Raw genomic sequence first — 17,293 nt, 5'->3', positions numbered from 1 at the left:
TGTTCCATGTCCAGTTCTAACTGTTGCTTCCTGACCTGCATACAGATTTCTCAAGAGGCAGGTCAGGTGGTCTGGTATTCCCATCTCTTTCAGAATTTTCCACAGTTTATTGTGATCCGCACAGTCAAAGGCTTTGGCATAGTGCATAAAGCAGAAATAGATGTTTTCCTGGAACTCTCTTGCTTTTTCCATGATCCAGAGGATGTTGGCAATTTGATCTCTGGTTCCTCTGCCTTTTCTAAAACCAGCTTGAACATCTGGAAGTTCACGGTTCATGTACTGCTGAAGCCTGGCTTGAAGAATTTTGAGCATTACTTTACTAGCGTGTGAGATGAATGCAATTGTGTGGTAGTTTTGAGTATTCTTTGGCATTGCCTTTCTTTGGGATTGGAATGAAAACTGACCTTTTCCAGTCCTGTGGCCACTGCTGAGTTTTCCAAATTTGCTGGCATATTGACTGCAGCATTTTCACAGTATCATCTTCCAGGATTTGAAAGAGCTCAACTGGAATTCCATCACCTCCACTAGCTTTTTTCGTAGTGATGCTTTCTAAGGCCCACTTGACTTCACATTCCAGGATGTCTGGCTCTAGGTCAGTGATCATACCATCGTGATTATCTGGGTCGTGAATATCTTTTTTGTACAGTTCTTCTGTGTATTCTTGCCACCTCTTCTTGATATCTTCTGCTTCTGTTAGGTCCATACCATTTCTGTCCTTTATCGAGCCCATCTTTGCATGAAATGTTCCCTTGGTATCTCTAATTTTCTTGAAGAGATCTCTAGTCTTTCCCATTCTGTTGTTTTCCTCTATTTCTTTGCATTGATCACTGAGGAAGGCTTTCTTATCTCTTCTTGCTATTCTTTGGAACTCTGCATTCAGATGCTTATATCTTTCCTTTTCTCCTTTGCTTTTCACTTCTCTTGTTTTCACAGCTATTTTTAAGGCCTCCCCAGACAGCCCTTTTGCTTTTTCGCTTTCTTTTTCATGGGGATGGTCTTGATCCCTATCTCTTGTACAATGTCACAAACCTCAGTTCATAGTTCATTAGGCACTCTATCAGATCTAGTCCCTTAAGTCTATTTCTCACTTCCACTGTATAATCATAAGGGATTTGATTTAGGTCATACCTGAATGGTCTAGTGGTTTCCCCTACTTTCTTCAATTTAATCCTGAATTTGGCAATAAGGAGTTCATGATCTGAGCCAGAGTCAGCTCCCAGTCTTGTTTTTGCTGACTGTATAGAGCTTCTCCATCTTTGGCTGCAAAGAATATAATCAATCTGATTTCGGTGTTGACCATCTCGTGATGTCATCTCCATTTCTCTTGTGTTGTTGAAAGAGGGTGTTTGCTATGACCAGTGTGTTCTCTGGGCAAAACTCTATTAGCTTTTACCCTGCTTTATTCCGTACTCCAAGGCCAAATTTGCCTGTTGCCCCAGGTGTTTTTTGACTTCCTACTTTTGCATTCCAGACCCCTATAATGAAAAGGACATCTTTTTTGGGTGTTAGCTCTAAAATCAACCATTATCAGTCTCTAATTCGAGTGTTTTCATCACACCCAAGAAACCTTGTGCCCATTTGCTGTCACTCTGCATTTCTACCCTATGCTAAGGGACTAATCTAGTTTCTAGCTCTATACATATTTGCTTTTTTTCTGGATATTTCATGTAAATAGGCTCATACCACATTTTATCTGTATGCACCTTCCATCTGCCTTCTTTCAACAGGTATCATGTTTGTGAGGCTCATCCATCATGTTGCATGGATCGGTATTTTGTTCCTTTTTATTCTGGTTACCACTATTCCATTGTATGATATGGCACATTTTGTATTATCATAGGTTGATGAACATGTGGACTGTTTCCAGTTTGGAAATGAGGAATAATGTTACTGTGGACTCTTGCACACAAGCCTTTGTGTGGACATGAGTTTTTATTTCTCTTGGGCAGAGGTATCTAGGAGTGGAACTCCTGGGCCGTGTGGTCGTTTGTTTTAAATTGTTAAGAACCGACTTTGTTGTTCTCTGTAGCAGTTGTACCACTGTATGGTCCCACCAGGGGTGTATGAGTGCCGTCTGCACAGCATCACCAGCACTTACTGGTGTCTGTCTTGCTCAGAGTAGCCACTCCAGGGGGTGTGAGGTGGTCTCTCACCGCCCTATTGATTTGCATTTCCCTGATGACCAACAATGCTGAGCTCCGCTTCCTGTGTTAGCTGGGTATTCCTATATATTCTTTGGTGAAATGTCTATTAAAATCTTGTCCATTTTAAAAATTGGGTAGTCTTCTTATTGAGTTCTAAGAGTTCTCATATATTCTAGATGTAAGCCCTTTACCAGATATAGAATTTGCATACGTTTTCTCCCAGTTTGTGGTTTGTCTTTTCACCTCCTTAATGGTGTCTTCTGAAGAACAAAAGCTTGTAATTCTAAATTAGTCCAATGTATACATTTTGTTGTTTTATGGATCATGCTTTTAGTATCACATCTAAAAAAATCTTTGCCTAACACAAGATCACAAAGAATCGCACATATGTCTTCTTCTAAGACTTCTACTGTTTTAGCTCTTACATTTAGGTTTATGGTCCATTTTCAGTTAAGTTTTGTATATAATGTAAAGACAAGGTCTAACTTCATCTTTCTGCATTGCTCAGTCACTAAGTCGTGACAGAATCTTTATGACCCCATGGACTGCAGCACTCCAGGCTTCCCTATCCTTCACTATCTACCAGAATTTGCTCAAACTCACGCCCATTGAGTCAGTGATGTCATCCAACGGTCTCATCTTCTGTCAAGCCCTTATCCTCCTGCCCTCAATCTTTCCCATCATCAGGGTGTTTTCCAAGAGTTGGCTCTTCGCATCAGGTAGCCAAAGTACTGGAGCTTCAGCTTCAGCTTTAGCATCAGTCATTCCAATGAGTATTCAGGGTTGAGTTCCTTTAGAATTGACGGGTTTGATCTCCTTGCAGTCCAAGGGACTCTCAAGAGTTCTTCTCCAAACACCACAATTTGAAAACATCACTTCTTTGGTCCTCAGCTTTATTTATCGCCCAACGCTCACATCTGTTCATGACTACTGGAAAACCATAGCTTTGACTACATGGCTTGTGTTGGCATACCCACTTGTCTCAGCACCATTTGTTGAAAAGATTATTCTTTCACCTGCTGAATTGGTTGAAAACTAATTGACCATCAGTGTGAGGGTTTATTTCCATACCCTCAGTTATGTTCCGTTGATCGATGTCTATCCCATGCCGGTACCACCCTGTCTTTATTACTGTAACTTTTTCCTATGATTCAAAATCTGGAAGTTTAAGTACTCTAACGTCACTCTTTGTTTCCAAAATTGTTTTAGCTCTTCTGCAACCTTTGCATTTCCAGATGAATTTTAAGATCAGATTTACAATTTCTGCAAAAAAAAAAAAAAAAAAAAAAAAAAAAAGCCAGCTGGAATTTTGATGGGCTTTCATTGAATCTACAGATCAATCTGGAAAGAACTGCCACCTTAATAATACTGAGTGTTCTAATCCATGAATATTAAATGTCTCTTCACGTTTTTACATCTTCTTTTCCTTTTTACCGTGTTTTATAATTTTCAGTACACAAACCTGGCCTTCTTCTGTTAAATTTACTTCTAGGTTTCTTATTCTTTTTATGCTGCTGTGAACGGAATTGCTTACTGAAGTTTATTTTCACATTGTTCGTTGCTAATTCATGGAAATGTAACGGATTTTTGTACCTGGAGCTTGTATCCTGTGACCTTGATGGATTCATTTGTTAGTTCTAGCAGTCCATGTGAATTTTCCATTACAAGATCAAGTCTGGGATTAAAGACAGTCTTCCTTTTTTCTTCCCAACGTGTATGCCTTTTATTTCTTTTCTTTCAGTATAATGTTGGAAAGAAGTAGCTAGAGCTGACATTATTGTGTTTTTCTTGATTTCGGGCGGAGAAGGCAATGGCACCCCACTCCAGTACTCTTGCCTGGAAAATCCCATGGATGGAGGAGCCTGGTGGGCTGCAGTCCATGGGGTCACAAAGAGTCGGACAAGACTGAGTAACTTCCCTTTCACATCTCACTTCCATTCATTGGAGAAGGAAATGGCAACCCACTCCAGTCTTGCCTGGAGAATCCCAGGGACGGGGGAGCCTGGTGTGCTGCCATCTATGGGGTCGCACAGAGTGGGACACGACTGAAACAACTTAGCAGCAGCAGCAACAGCCTGATTTTGGGGGGAGTATTCAGTCCTTTGTCATTAACTGTGCTGTTACTGTTTAGTCACTAAATTGCGACGGACTCTTTTGCAACCCCATGGACTATAGCCTGCCAGGTTCCTCTGTCCATGGGATTTCCCAGGCAAGAATGCTGGAGTGGGTTGCCATTTCCTTCTCACCTATCCTTCCTACCTATCACCTATCACCAATTCCTTCCTACCTTCAAACCTGAGCCTCTTGCATCTCCTGCATTGGCAGGCGAATCCTTTACTAGCCATCAGGGAAGCGCAACTGTGCTGTTAGCTTTGGGTTTATCATAAAGGCCCTTTATCAGGTTAGGGAATTTCCTTTCTATTCCTAGTTGGTTGAAAGTTGTTATCATGAATGAGTGTTGAATTTTTCAAATTTTTTTTCTGCATTTATAGTCATGCAGATCTGTCCTTTGTTTCTATTAATATTGTGTGTGATGGTAACTGATCTTTTGGAAGTTAAACCAACCTTGCCATCCTGGGATGAACCTCATGTGGCCATAGCATTTAATCCTTTTTACACATTGCTAGGTTCGGTTTGCTAATATTTTTGAGAATTCTTGCAACTATATTCATGAAGGATATTGGTCTGTGGTTTTTCTTGTGATCTCTTCGTCTGGCTTTGGTATTAAGGTAACATCGGCCTCAGAGAATGAGCTGAGAAGCATGTCTTCCTTCTACACACTCTGAGTTTGTAGCAGGCAGCTATGTGTACAAGCAATCTTCCAAGTCTTCAACACAGAGGATTTGCACATTTTTGGTTAGATATATTTCTAGGTATTTGGCTTTTTTTTAAGGATTATTAGCAATAATATTTTAAAACTTCTTTTTCCAATTGCTTATTGCAGTTTATAGAAATACTACTGATCTTTGTATATTGACCCTGTATCCAATGACCTTCTCAATTCTATGATGAATTCTAATAATTTTTGTTTTTTGTTTGTTTGTTTGTTTTTTGTTTAATTCTAATAATTTTTGGAAGGTTCTTTGGGACATTCTACTCATAAAATCATGTGAGCTGTAGATGACAACACTGAGAATGAAGTACATGAATAGGCAGGGCACAAGCTGTTTTCAGGCTAGAACATGAGCCACACCTGACTTCAACGTAAGTCAGTGGAGTGAGGGGTCCACTTAGCACGAGGGCAGAGGCACACTCAGGCAGCACACCCAGCTCCGTCGGGTGTGTGAATTGGAGAGACTGAAAGCCTGTCTTCTAACAATGCTGCGTCCTTCTCTATGGCAGGAGTGGGTCCTGCTTCCCAGGGCCACCTCTGTGGCCAAATGCCATTCCGTGCCCACTGCTGGCTCTTTCCCTCTGCTCTCCTTCTCCTACCAGGTCCCAGAACGTGGCCAAGACCCAGACAAATGATTGGCAGGCGTGGGGTGGGGGGATCCCCATTGGAAACCCCACCTCTGTGGCTCTCGGTGTGTGATGGCTGTGGCTCTCCTGCGATACTCCGGAGGGTGAACTCGTTGGCAGTGGACTTCGCCTTATTCACCTGTGGGTTCTGTCTGGCACGGAGCAGACACTCAATTCCCCACCTTCTCCTGTGTGCGTTCATCAGTCTATTTGTCCAGAGGTACCTCAGGGACTGTTAAGTCACTGAGATTTGGCTCGGTAAGCATTATTACAGCCCTCCATTAGCGGAGGTGAAGATTTCACCATTTTTAATTAAATTACTTCTTCAATATACTAATAAAAGCTGAGGCAGGTGAACACACAGGAGCCTTCGTTTATCTTAAAGCGGTGGCCTGGTCAGTGCGCTGGCGGGCGGCTCAGTGCAGGGCGGAAGTGCGCCAGCTCCGGGGGCGGCTGGTTCCAATCTCAGCCCCACCGCTCACTAGCAGGGGGAGCCTCGGGCCAGGCACTCAGCCCCAGCCTCCTTTCCTCAGCAAGTGAGGGTGAAACAAAAAGGATCAACTGAAGGTAATGACAGTGTCTCCCTGACAGAGGTATCGAGAGACTAAAGTGAGTGGACACCACAAAAATCACTGGAGACAGAGCCTGGCATGTAGAATGGGTTCCCTATTCCTGGCCGTCCTCAGAGAACAGGTTAGTAGGTGTGAAGATGAACTGTGCCTGGCGCACCAGCTACAGCATCTCCCCTGGACAAAGCAGAACCCAGAGCTCGGAATCCACGCTGTGCAGAGGCATTCTAGAGGGACAGAAGCATGCAGCTGCGGTCTCCACAGCAGAGCGCAAACCAGAACCCTCTGGCCCTCCTCCAGGCCCTGGGAGCCTCCCCTGAGCCCGGCCCATGGCGGAGACTGTCCCGGGGTGGCGGGCTTGGCCGGGGGACCCGGAGGCCAGGGGATTCCTCTTCTGTGTTTGAGCCTGAGGCAAAGTAGTTCACTGCACTCCTGGTTATTTACTAGAGATTCAGTAATCGGATGTGCTCAGTAAATAACTAACGCGTGAGACGTGGTTCTGAACCAAAGGCATCCGAATGCTGCTTTCTAAAATGAACGTGAAAGGGGGCAGGAGCTAATGTTTAAAGCAACATCATGGACAAGCCTCCCTTTGCAGGACAGGGAAGCAATTAAACAGACTATTCTGGGACTAAGAAAATGTTCCCATTCAGGGCTACAAGTTGGTTATGAACCCGTGGGGATGGGAGGAAAGCTTGACGGTCAAGGTTAGTCCTTAATTGTACAGCTAATGGTGACGAGTCACTCCATCCTTAACAATCTTGACACATGTTGCTCTCAGCCCCCGGCATTCATCTCACTACATTGCAGTAAACTTTATGTCCCCCATCTTCCCAACTAGACCCAGCTCTTGAGGTCAGGCTTTGCATCCCTGAGCACTCAGAAGAAGTGCCAGCATATAATGGTGGTGGTGGTTTAGTCGCTAAGTTCTGTCCAACTCTTGCAAGCCTGTGGACTGCAGCCCACCAGGCTCTTCTGTCCATGCGATTTCCCAGGCAATAAAACTAGAGTGGGTTGTCATTTCCTTCTCCAGAGAATCTTCCCCACCCAGGGATCAAACCTGCATCTCCTGCATTGCAGGCAGATTCTTTACCACTGAGCCACCTGAGAAGCCCATAGCATTTAATGGGAGCTCAAAAATATTTGTTGAGTGATAAATTAATGAGTATACAGTTTTTTATTGGTCCTGTTGAGTGTTAGCCTTCCTCACAACAGTGAGTTTTTCACGAGTTTCAAAATCTTACAGACTTGATGAGCAGCAGTGCTTTCTTCAACGATGAATCGTGATCTTCATGTCTAAATAACTTCGTGATAACGTTTTCCTTGTGAACCTGATTTCTAAAGTTGATGCTACAAAATAAGAGAAAGACAGGAATAAGGTTATGTTCTTGACCTTTGTTCTTAACGCAAAAAAAAAAAAAGAAAAAGAAAAAGAAAACCACCCTAACAACGTCTATACTAACGCTTTATTTCTGGATGGCTCCTCTTCCAAAAAGTGTCACATGCTCGTGTGGGCCCATCTGTCACTCAGTCAACGCGGTACCTAATCAGGGAGCCAGCTTGCAGGCAGTTCCCACAGGCGCCAATTAGTCTTGCAGCCCCATCACTCTCCCCTTCCCTTGCCGAATAGTCGTGGCCAGCCGTCTGGCCAGTTCGGGCCTTTGGTCTCAAAAAAAGACCAGGAAAGACGCTGAGATCACGGTTGAGAACAAACTGATCACTGTTGAGATCAGTGCCGAAAGCAGCACCTTCTTGTAGAGGCAGCGTGTTGCAGCCCACTCGCCGACATCATCACCGAGGACATCACCTTCACAAGCTGTCCCTCGCCGCTGTCAGCGGCCGTGACCGCCAGGACCACCTCTGTTATCAGACCCGTCTCCCTCACTTGCCTCTTGCTTTCATCCCCCGAGATCAGGGCCAGCAGCCTGCATGTATGCTTGGAGGCCCGTGATCATCCACCGGGGAGATCAGAGCCATCTTCACCAGGGATTCTGATCACAGAGGAGGCTGAAGAACCTCCTGGCAATATACACTTGCCAGCCTCCCTTTCCAGGGTTCAATTAGACGGTTTGACATGTCCCACGAAATAAAGAATGGTGGTGAGTCAGACTGGCTCTGAACACCTCTCAGATCATTTAGGAGAGTTCACTGCTGCATCTAGACAGCCATCTTAGCTTTTTCCAGTTGTACGAGAACAATCAAACACATACACCCCTGCCACCACTTTTACGGAACATAGGAAGTAGCAGAAATGCTGGGTCTGAGTTCTTCGTGTGACTTGGAACCTGGCTTTTCTGAAGACCACAAACACTGGCATGAATGGGTATGTTTGCACCAGTTTTGTCTCCCACAGTACCATTGACGCTGGGGCCAGACAGTTCTTTGTTGCGGGGGTAGGAGGGGAGAGGGGTGGAGGTCCCGTGCTGTGCACTGAGGGACGCTTAGCGGCGTCTCCGGGCTGCAGCCAGTGGAGAGCGGTAGCACCCCTGCCCCAGCTGGGACAACACATTGCGAAATATCTCCTTGGGGCCAAGGCGGTCCCCAGTTGAGAACTACTCTTTCAAAGTAAATAAAGTTCACAGGTTAATTGTACAGTCCTGAACAAGGTGCTGTGGGACAAGAAAACTATAAAGAAATAGAAGTAACTTCACTTAAGAAACGAACTCATAGAACTGCATGTATGGGGGGTGGGGTGTGGTGAGGGGCGAGGGGCTCTGAATACCTGGAAGGCTGGTGACCAGGGCAGTTCATTAAATATTCATAAACCCTGAGACAGGGATTGGACCTAGTGAAATGGGAATGAACGCTGTGGTATATTTCACTTTACAATAGAGCGTAGTGCTTTCAATGAACGTGCTGAGGTTATAAAGGCTGTTTTTTTTCCTTTAAGATTCATATAGGGCGATCATTACAGGGTACACATCAACACACACAAAATAGCTCTTAGAGCGAAAGTCTAAATGCTAACATGTCATGTTATTAAGTGTTTTTTTATGTTTCGGGGCCCCCACCACAATTTATGTGATAATGTAAATCTCAAGTTATAATAGACATTAGAATGAAAATGAAAATAATGGCACTCAAGGCAAATAATCCACAGTATATGCACCACGCAGAGTGTGGCTGGAAAACAAGTTAGCATACATTGCTCTTTTGCAGATAACATTTTAGAACTTCGTGTTTATACCCAGTTCTACAAGAAGATACTTAGTGCTCAGAGGACATTCAGGCTCCGATTCCGCCTCCATGACTCATGAAGCCTGTGATCTAGTGAAGACTCCCTTAATGTCTTATTTTGCCATCTAGAAGTTGGAATAATAATTATACCTACCTTACCGTTTAAGGTAATTTTTAAATAAGAAAAATATATGGAAAATAATTTGTAAGCTATACATCATTATGTAAAAGCCTAATTATTCAATGAAGACTAATTTGTCATTCAATAAATGAAGAAAAAGTAATTTGAATATTCTCTAACCTTTTGCATATTATGATATGTGTAACCAAACTTTAGTTTTTTTTCTTTTACATACCTATTTCTTTTTGTCAAGGGAGCTTTATTGCTAGCTTCATATTGAGGTTCATAAAATGATGTTAAAAATTGCTTCCAATTGACTTTAGTGGTGGTTTTAAGTCCAAATCTGGATTAGAAAAACAAAGATAGTATTTCAAACAATTTTTTCTATAACACTGCATGGATTAGGTGCTTACTATTGAACTAAAATGGCAGCAGTGAATTTATATGAAATTTTGTATATAAGGTAAACAAAATAATTCAGTAAAATAATACTGCAAATTGATTTTTTAAAAGCAAGGAAAAAACAAACTGACTGTACATCTCCATGTCTCTATATTCTATTCGCAGTAACATACATTGAAGGGAGAAACAAAGGGATTTGATTAAAATTCTAATGCTCCTGAAATAATTCTTTCAAACTCATTATTTGAAGAGTTCGACTGGAGTGGTATGCAGAATAAAAGCCCCAAGATGTTCCTGTTCCAGGTCCAGAAAATAGAGGAAAACGAGAGAAAATCTGGGGCGCAAAGCTTTAGATATGTCTGAGAGACCCCCAAGCCTTAAGCAGGATGGGCAATGTGTACCCACATCTCAAGCCTTGTGGGAAGAAGAGTTCTACCTGGGCGCTCCTGCCATGGAGGGTCCTGTGTATCAGAGAACAGAAATCATGTAGATGGGAGACGAGCTGCTCAGCCGTTGACCGAAAATGGTGGCGGGCAGCGTGGGTGTTGGCAAGACTGCTGGCTTACTCTCAGAGTCGGCAGGGAAACAACGCGGAGGATCTCCTGTGAGTCTCACATGGGCCCCGCGCGGGAGAGCACACACACGGACACGGGGCCATCTAGGTCCTGCCCAAGAAGGCCACTTGGGAGAACGGGCCTTAGTAAAGGGAGGCTTTCCTTCCCTGCCTCCAGGTTGCCAGGGGCCGAGGAGGGAAGAAGTAAGTGATCAGCTGAGATGGAGATGCATTTGCCTTCATCAAAGAACTGCAGCCGTGAGAGCCAAGTGCGAAACCCAGAGAGACCCAGCAAGAGCTCTCCTGAAAGGAAACCCCTGCAGACAAAAGACACTTGCTAGGCCCAGAGAATGCAGTTTCCAGCTCACAGGAGAGCCAGTCCAGTACGAACATTCCTGCTCCCCTTTTTTCCTCTCCTTCCTCTGGGCACTTCCGCCCTGAAGGAGTCAGAACCCAAGTTTGCAATATGGGGAAGGAAGAGAAGTGCCAAGTGGGGAGAGGGGAAGAGGCCACTTGTGCCCCCAGCAGGCCCCGACTGGGCCGGGAACACGATTCACATTTAAATCAGGTCTACAGCTTTGACCATGATCTGTGACTAACTATTGCAACTAGTAAGCTGGGGCTGTTTGTGTGATCGAGACAAACAGAAAAATCAAAGTCTGCTCATACTTTTCATCCAGGGGGAAAAGAACTAACCAACTGAGGAAATACAAAGGGACAGTGGGAAACAAGCTTAAGCTGCCTAAGACTGTAGTTGGCTTCCCAGGTGGCGCTCGTGGGCAAGAGCCTGCCTGCCAATGCAGACAGACGTCAGAGACAAAGGTTCGGTCCCTGATGAAGCTTCAGTCCCTGAGTTGGGAAGATCCCCTGGAGGAGGGCACGGCAACCCACTCTAGTATTCTCGCCTGGAGAATCCCTTGAGGGAAGAGCCCAGCAGGCTGCAGTCCATAGGGTTGCAGAGTTGGACGCGACGGAGTGACTTAGCACTCACACACACACACACACACACACACTCAAGACTGTAGTACTGCCATCTCAACTGAGGTTTACATTTGCACCCGTCCACCCAACTGTCCATCCATTCACACATTCACGTGTGGTGCCAAGCTACCATCATTTCTCACTCGGATCTTTGTGATAGCTCACTGGTCTCCTGTACCTATTGTTGCCTTCCACTGAAGTATTTTCACACTTTAATCAGCCTGCTCTTTTTGTAGTGCAAATGTGATCACTCTTTTGCTTAAAATCTTTCCACAACTCCCCATTACTCTTAGGACAAAAATTACAGCCCTTCAGTAAGCACAGCCTGCACAGTTGGACCCTATTCACACCTCCGACTTTATCCCGTACCATGCTGCCCCTCGCTCTCAGCTCCTTAGATTCCTCAGAACGCTTGTGCTCTTCTTGCCGCAGGTTCCTTAAACTCGCTGCTGCCTTTGCTAACTGCCACCTTCCCCCTCACTATCTCCCACACTTTAGGTAGTTAATTCTACTCCTCTTGCAAGCCTCAACTGAATCATCACTCTCTCAAGGAAGCCTCCCCTTTTTCCCCTAGGAAGGGCTGTTTGTCCTGCAGCACCATGTCTTTATCCTCTATTGCATTTATCACCACCTAAGAATTAGTATCATCAGCGGCTAACACTTGTATACCACTTCAGTTATGATTACTTTATACCAGCTAATGCTGACTGGTTATTGCTTCTGCTCTTAGCACCACGTACGTGGTCATGAGAAAGAGTGATTGATTGACTAAGTGATTTCATCAGGTGTACAATAAGTAGATCGTGACAGTGGTTTAATGCCTTGCTATTAACATACAAAACAAAGTTTCATCTTTCCTACTCAAACTTTCTTTTCCAGACTTCAAGCACTATTTTGATACAGTTTGCTAATGCTATATATTTTCACCTTAAATTTAAAGGTGAAAATTTTAAAGTTACAAATTAATTTTCTATATTGGAAACATTGTGACTACTATTAAAATTATGATCAGCTGCATATATTATGTTTAGGAAATTACCTTGCTCTTTGGGAAAAATATCACTCTATATAGTACAGAAAAATAAACTCAAAAGAGATTAAAAAGTTAAACATAAAAACTAGGATCATTGAAAAATAGAAAAAAACTAGGTGTATATTTATCTGGTATTTGAATAACAATGGATTTTTAAACAAAACTGAAGAGAAGAAATCGCAAACTTATTTATTTAATTACATCAAAATAATAAATTTCTGTATATCAGAAATATTATAAGTTTGAACCAAACAATAGTCTTACAAAGTTACCTTTCATGATGATGCATAACAAATTGTTAATATTTTTAAAACATAAAGTGCTTTACAAATTAATATGAAAATATTAACTTGACTTCTTCCAGTAATGGTGGAGTAAGATCCTTCTGGACCAATCGTCTTAGAGATGATCACAGTGACTCTGAATGTAATACCAAAAGCAGCTGCCTAAAAGCACTTCAGGGGTTTCTCTGTGGCTCAGCTGGTAAAGCATCTGCCTGCAATGCAGGAGACCAGGGTTCCATTCCTGGAAAGGAATGACTACCCACTCCAGTATTCTTGCTTGGAGAAGCCCATGGACAGAGGAGCCTGGAATCCACGAGGTTGCAAAGAGTCAGACAAAACTGAGCAACTAAGCATGTCACACAAAAGGGACTAAAGAGTGAACTCTGGTGGGAAATCTATGCTGAGAAGAGAGGAGTTGTAAGAATATTTTCAGTGCATCTAACCCAGGCTAGGGTACTGTAACATGAGGGATAGCAAAGGCACCAGTACAAAAAAAAAAGTGGTCTTTGTAGCTTAGAAAACTAGAAGATTAATAAGCCCAGATAAACTATAAACCTCGAGAGAAAGAGAAATCCTGGAAAAGAAGGGGCCAGAGAGGGATCCCCAAATTCTGTCTCACCACATTTCTGGCTGGTTTCTGAATCTCACATGATCAGGACCTACTAAAAAGTGTAGCTAAACACAAAAGGTCTGAATTAAAATCGGAACTGCCGCCCAAGAAACAGAATATGCAGCTTGAGTTCAACTAAGATAAGTGCCTACCAAAACAAAAGAAACCACACTCATTGAAAAATTATTATAACAGAAGTTAGAGTTTCCACGATTTAACATTCAAACTTTCTAAGATAGAATCTAAAATTGCAGGAATATGAAAAACCAGGAAAATGAAACATTAGTAAGGAGAGAAACAAAGTCAATCGAGAGGAATCCCAAATAACCCAAATGGTGGTGTTACCAGACAAGAATTTTTAAAGCAATGATTATAAGCATCATCAATGATATAAATGAAAACATGCCTAAAATGAGTCAAAAGATAGGAAATCTCACAGAGAAGGGGATATAATAAAAAGAATTAGGCAGAAATTTTAGAATTATGAAAATCCTACCTGAAATTTTTAAAAAAAATCACTTGATGGAATTAACAAAATAATGGAGAAGACAGAAGGGAGAAAGAGTGAATATAAATACAAATCAACCAAAACCACCAAATATAACACACACAGAATACACATATATTTATAAAATGAATAGAGCTTCAAAGACAAGACAGTCTTACATACATGTAATTGCAGTCACAGAAGGAAAAGAGAAAATAGGAAAAAGAATCTTGAGGACATAAGAGCCAAAATTTCCCCCAAATTTGATTAAGATATACATTTACAGATTTAAGATGCTCACAAACACTAAGCAGTCGCTGCGTGACACAAGCCAGGCCAGGGCACAGCACAGTCACCAAGCTGAGAGTCAGCGCGGCGAGAGAGCCGTCACACACACGAGGACAACAGTCTAACAGGCGACTCCTCATTCCAAACAATGGAAACCAAAAGGAGCGCGGCAGAACAATGAAGCGCTGAAAGAAAGATCGGTTACAGAGCATTCTGTCTAAGAAGAGATCACTCAAAACTGCAGGAGAAATAAAGACTTCTCGAAATAAAAGAAACCTAAGGGAATCTATCTTTAGTACACATAGTTCAGTCGCTCAGTCATGTCCAACTCTTTGCAACCCCATGGACTGCAGCATGCCAGGCCTCCCTGTCCATCACCAACTCCCGGAGCCTACTCAAACTCATGTCCATCGAGTCAGTGATGTCATCCAATATCTCATCCTCTGTCATTCCCTTCTCCTCCTGCCCCCAATCCCTCCCAGCATCAGGGTCTTTTCAAATGTGTCAGTTCTTCGCATCAGGTGGCCAAAGTACTGGAGTTTCAGCTTCAGCATCAGTCCTTCCAACGAATATTCAGGACTGATTTCCTTTAGGATGGACTGGTTGGATCTCCTTGCAGTCCAAGGGACTCTCAAGAGTCTTCTTCAACACCACAGTTCAAAAGCATCAATTCTTCACCGCTCAGCTTTCTTTATAGTCCAACTCTCATATCCATACATGACTACTGGAAAAACCATAGCTTTGACTAGATGAACCTTTGAAAGCAAAGTAATGTCTCAGCTTTTTAATATGCTGTCTAGGTTGGTCACAGCTTTTCTTCCAAGGAGCAAGCGTCTTTTAATTTCAAGGCTGCAGTCACCATCAGCAGTGATTTTGAAGCCCCCAAAAATAAAGTCTCTGACTGTTTCCATTGTTTCCCCATCTATTTGCCATGAAGTGACGGGACCAGATGCCATGATCTTAGTTTTCTGAATGTTGAGTTTTAAGCCAACTTTTTCATGCTCCTCTTTCACTTTCATCAGGAGGCTCTTTAAGTCTTCTTCACTTTCTGCCATTAGCATGGTGTCATCTTCATGTCTCATGTTATTGATATTTTTCCCAGCAATCTTGATTCCAGCTTGTGCTTCATCCAGCCCAGCATTTCACATGATGTACTCTGCATATAAGTTAAATAAGCAGGGTGACAATATACAGCCTTGATGTACTCCTTTCCCAATTTGGAGTCAGTACACATATTCCTCAACAAGGGAAGTTCTTTAGGCTGAACAAAAATGATAGCAGACAGAGACCTTGGCTCCTCAGAAAGGAATAAAAAGAGCATCAGACATAATTAAGATGAAATGAAAGTGAAGTTGCTCAGTCATGACTGACTCTTTGTGACCCCGTGGACTGAAGCCTATCAGGCTCCTCTGTCCATGGAATCTTCCAGACAAGAGTACTGGAGTGGGTTGCCATTTCCTTCTCCAGGGGATCTCTTTGACCCAGGGATCGAACCCAGGTCTCCCACATTGCAGACAGATGCTTTACCTTCTGAGCCACCAAGGAAACCCAAGATGAAATGAAATTTACTGAAAAACACAAATTACCAAAAATGACCCAAGAAGAAACAGAAAACTTGAATAGTTCTATATAATTTTTTAATTGAAATTTGTAATTCAAAACAGTCCCCTAAAGAAAACTTCAAACCTAAATGGCTTCTCAGATGAGCTCTATCAAACATTTAAGGAAAACGGTAGCAGTAGTAATAATGACGGCAGTAGTAGTAGCAATGCCAGTCAGAAAACGGAGGGGAAGGAAACAGATCCCAACACATTTCCCAGGCCAGTGCTAGCCTCTCAAAACAAATGTATAAGAAAAGACAGCTTTAGACAAATCATCACTCATGAAAAAAAGATACCAAAAAAAACCTTAACAAATTTTAGCAAATAAAATTGAACAGTATATACATGGGATAATCTATCAGGGCCAAGTGGGGTTTAATCCCAGGATGCAAAATTGGCTTAGCATCTGAAAATCAATCCATGTAATTCACAATATTAATGGGATAATGGAGAAGTACATGATCGTCAGAATAGATGCAGGAAAACATTTGACAAAAATCAACATACAGTTTTTAAAATTCAGCTAAATAGGAATAGAAAGGAAATCCCTTAACCTAATAAGGGCATCTACAAGAAATCCATGGCTGACATCACTATAGTTTAAGATGGAATGGTTTCTACCTAACATCAGGAACAAGGCAAGGGTGTCTAATCCCACCACTTTTGCTCAGCATTGTACTTAATGTCCTATTGTCATACTTAATGTCCTATTGTCATACTTAATGTCCTACCTAGTAATATATGGCAAAAAAAAAAAAAAAAGGCATACAGATTGCAAAGGAAGATGCAACCTTGCCTTTACTTAGAGGCACAATGTCTGTCTATTTAGGAAAAAACACTAAGGAATCCACAGTAAAAGTATTAGAACAAATTAATCAGTGAATTTAGTAAGGTCACCATATTGTAAAGTCAATAACCAAAAAAGTCAATTGTATTTGTTAGTATTAGCCATGAATAGTGAGAAAATGAAAAATTTTTTAATTCATTTACATTAGCATCAAAAAATAAAAATATTTAGGAATACATACAACATAATATGTGTAATATCTGAGCATTGTAAACAACAAAATCTTGCCTGAGGAGATTAAAGACCTAAATAAACAGAAAGAGGTACCGTGCTCATGGAATGGAAAACAATATTATTAAAGTGAAAAAATCTTCCCAATGTACTCAGAAAAGTGGCAAATCTCCCCAATGTTACTTAACAAAATTTTAGCAAACTTGCTTTCTTTCTTTTTTAAAAAAACATATTGACAAGCTGAATGAATATACAGGAAGGCAAAGAACCTTCAATAGTCAAACAATTTTGAAAGAAAAGAACAAGTGTAGAGGACTTACACAAGTAAATTTCAAGACTTACTATTTAGCTACAGTAATCAAGACAACAGTGTGGCACTGTTTCAAGATGTATTCTTACAACTTCTGGAAGAGGACAGAGTCCAGAAACATACTCACACGTATGCGGTCAATTAATTTTTGACAAAGGTGCAAAGTAATTCATTAGGGAAATGATCGCCTTTTCAACAAATGAATATCTGCGCAGGAACAGAATGAACCTTGACCTCATACCATATACAAAAATTA

The 17,293-nt window shown here is 42.1% G+C and overlaps 1 protein-coding gene across 1 annotated transcript in view; it reads right to left on the bottom strand.

Moving 5' to 3' along the window:
• EFCAB6 (EF-hand calcium binding domain 6) overlaps positions 1-17,293 on the bottom strand; it is a 255,659-nt gene that overhangs the window by 135,085 nt on the left and 103,281 nt on the right. The window contains exons 11-12 of the mRNA XM_010843633.1: positions 9,706-9,813; positions 7,417-7,522 (exon numbers count right to left, since the gene is read on the bottom strand). Of these exons, the coding sequence (XP_010841935.1) occupies positions 7,417-7,522; positions 9,706-9,813 (214 nt within the window). The remainder of the gene's footprint in view (positions 1-7,416; positions 7,523-9,705; positions 9,814-17,293) is intronic.

Source organism: Bison bison, unplaced genomic scaffold (genome assembly GCF_000754665.1).
Source record: "Bison bison bison isolate TAMUID 2011002044 unplaced genomic scaffold, Bison_UMD1.0 scf7180017864184, whole genome shotgun sequence".
NCBI lineage: Eukaryota > Metazoa > Chordata > Mammalia > Artiodactyla > Bovidae > Bison > Bison bison.
Note: the sequence above shows the minus strand (reverse complement) of the source record. Positions and strands in the feature narration are given on the sequence as shown.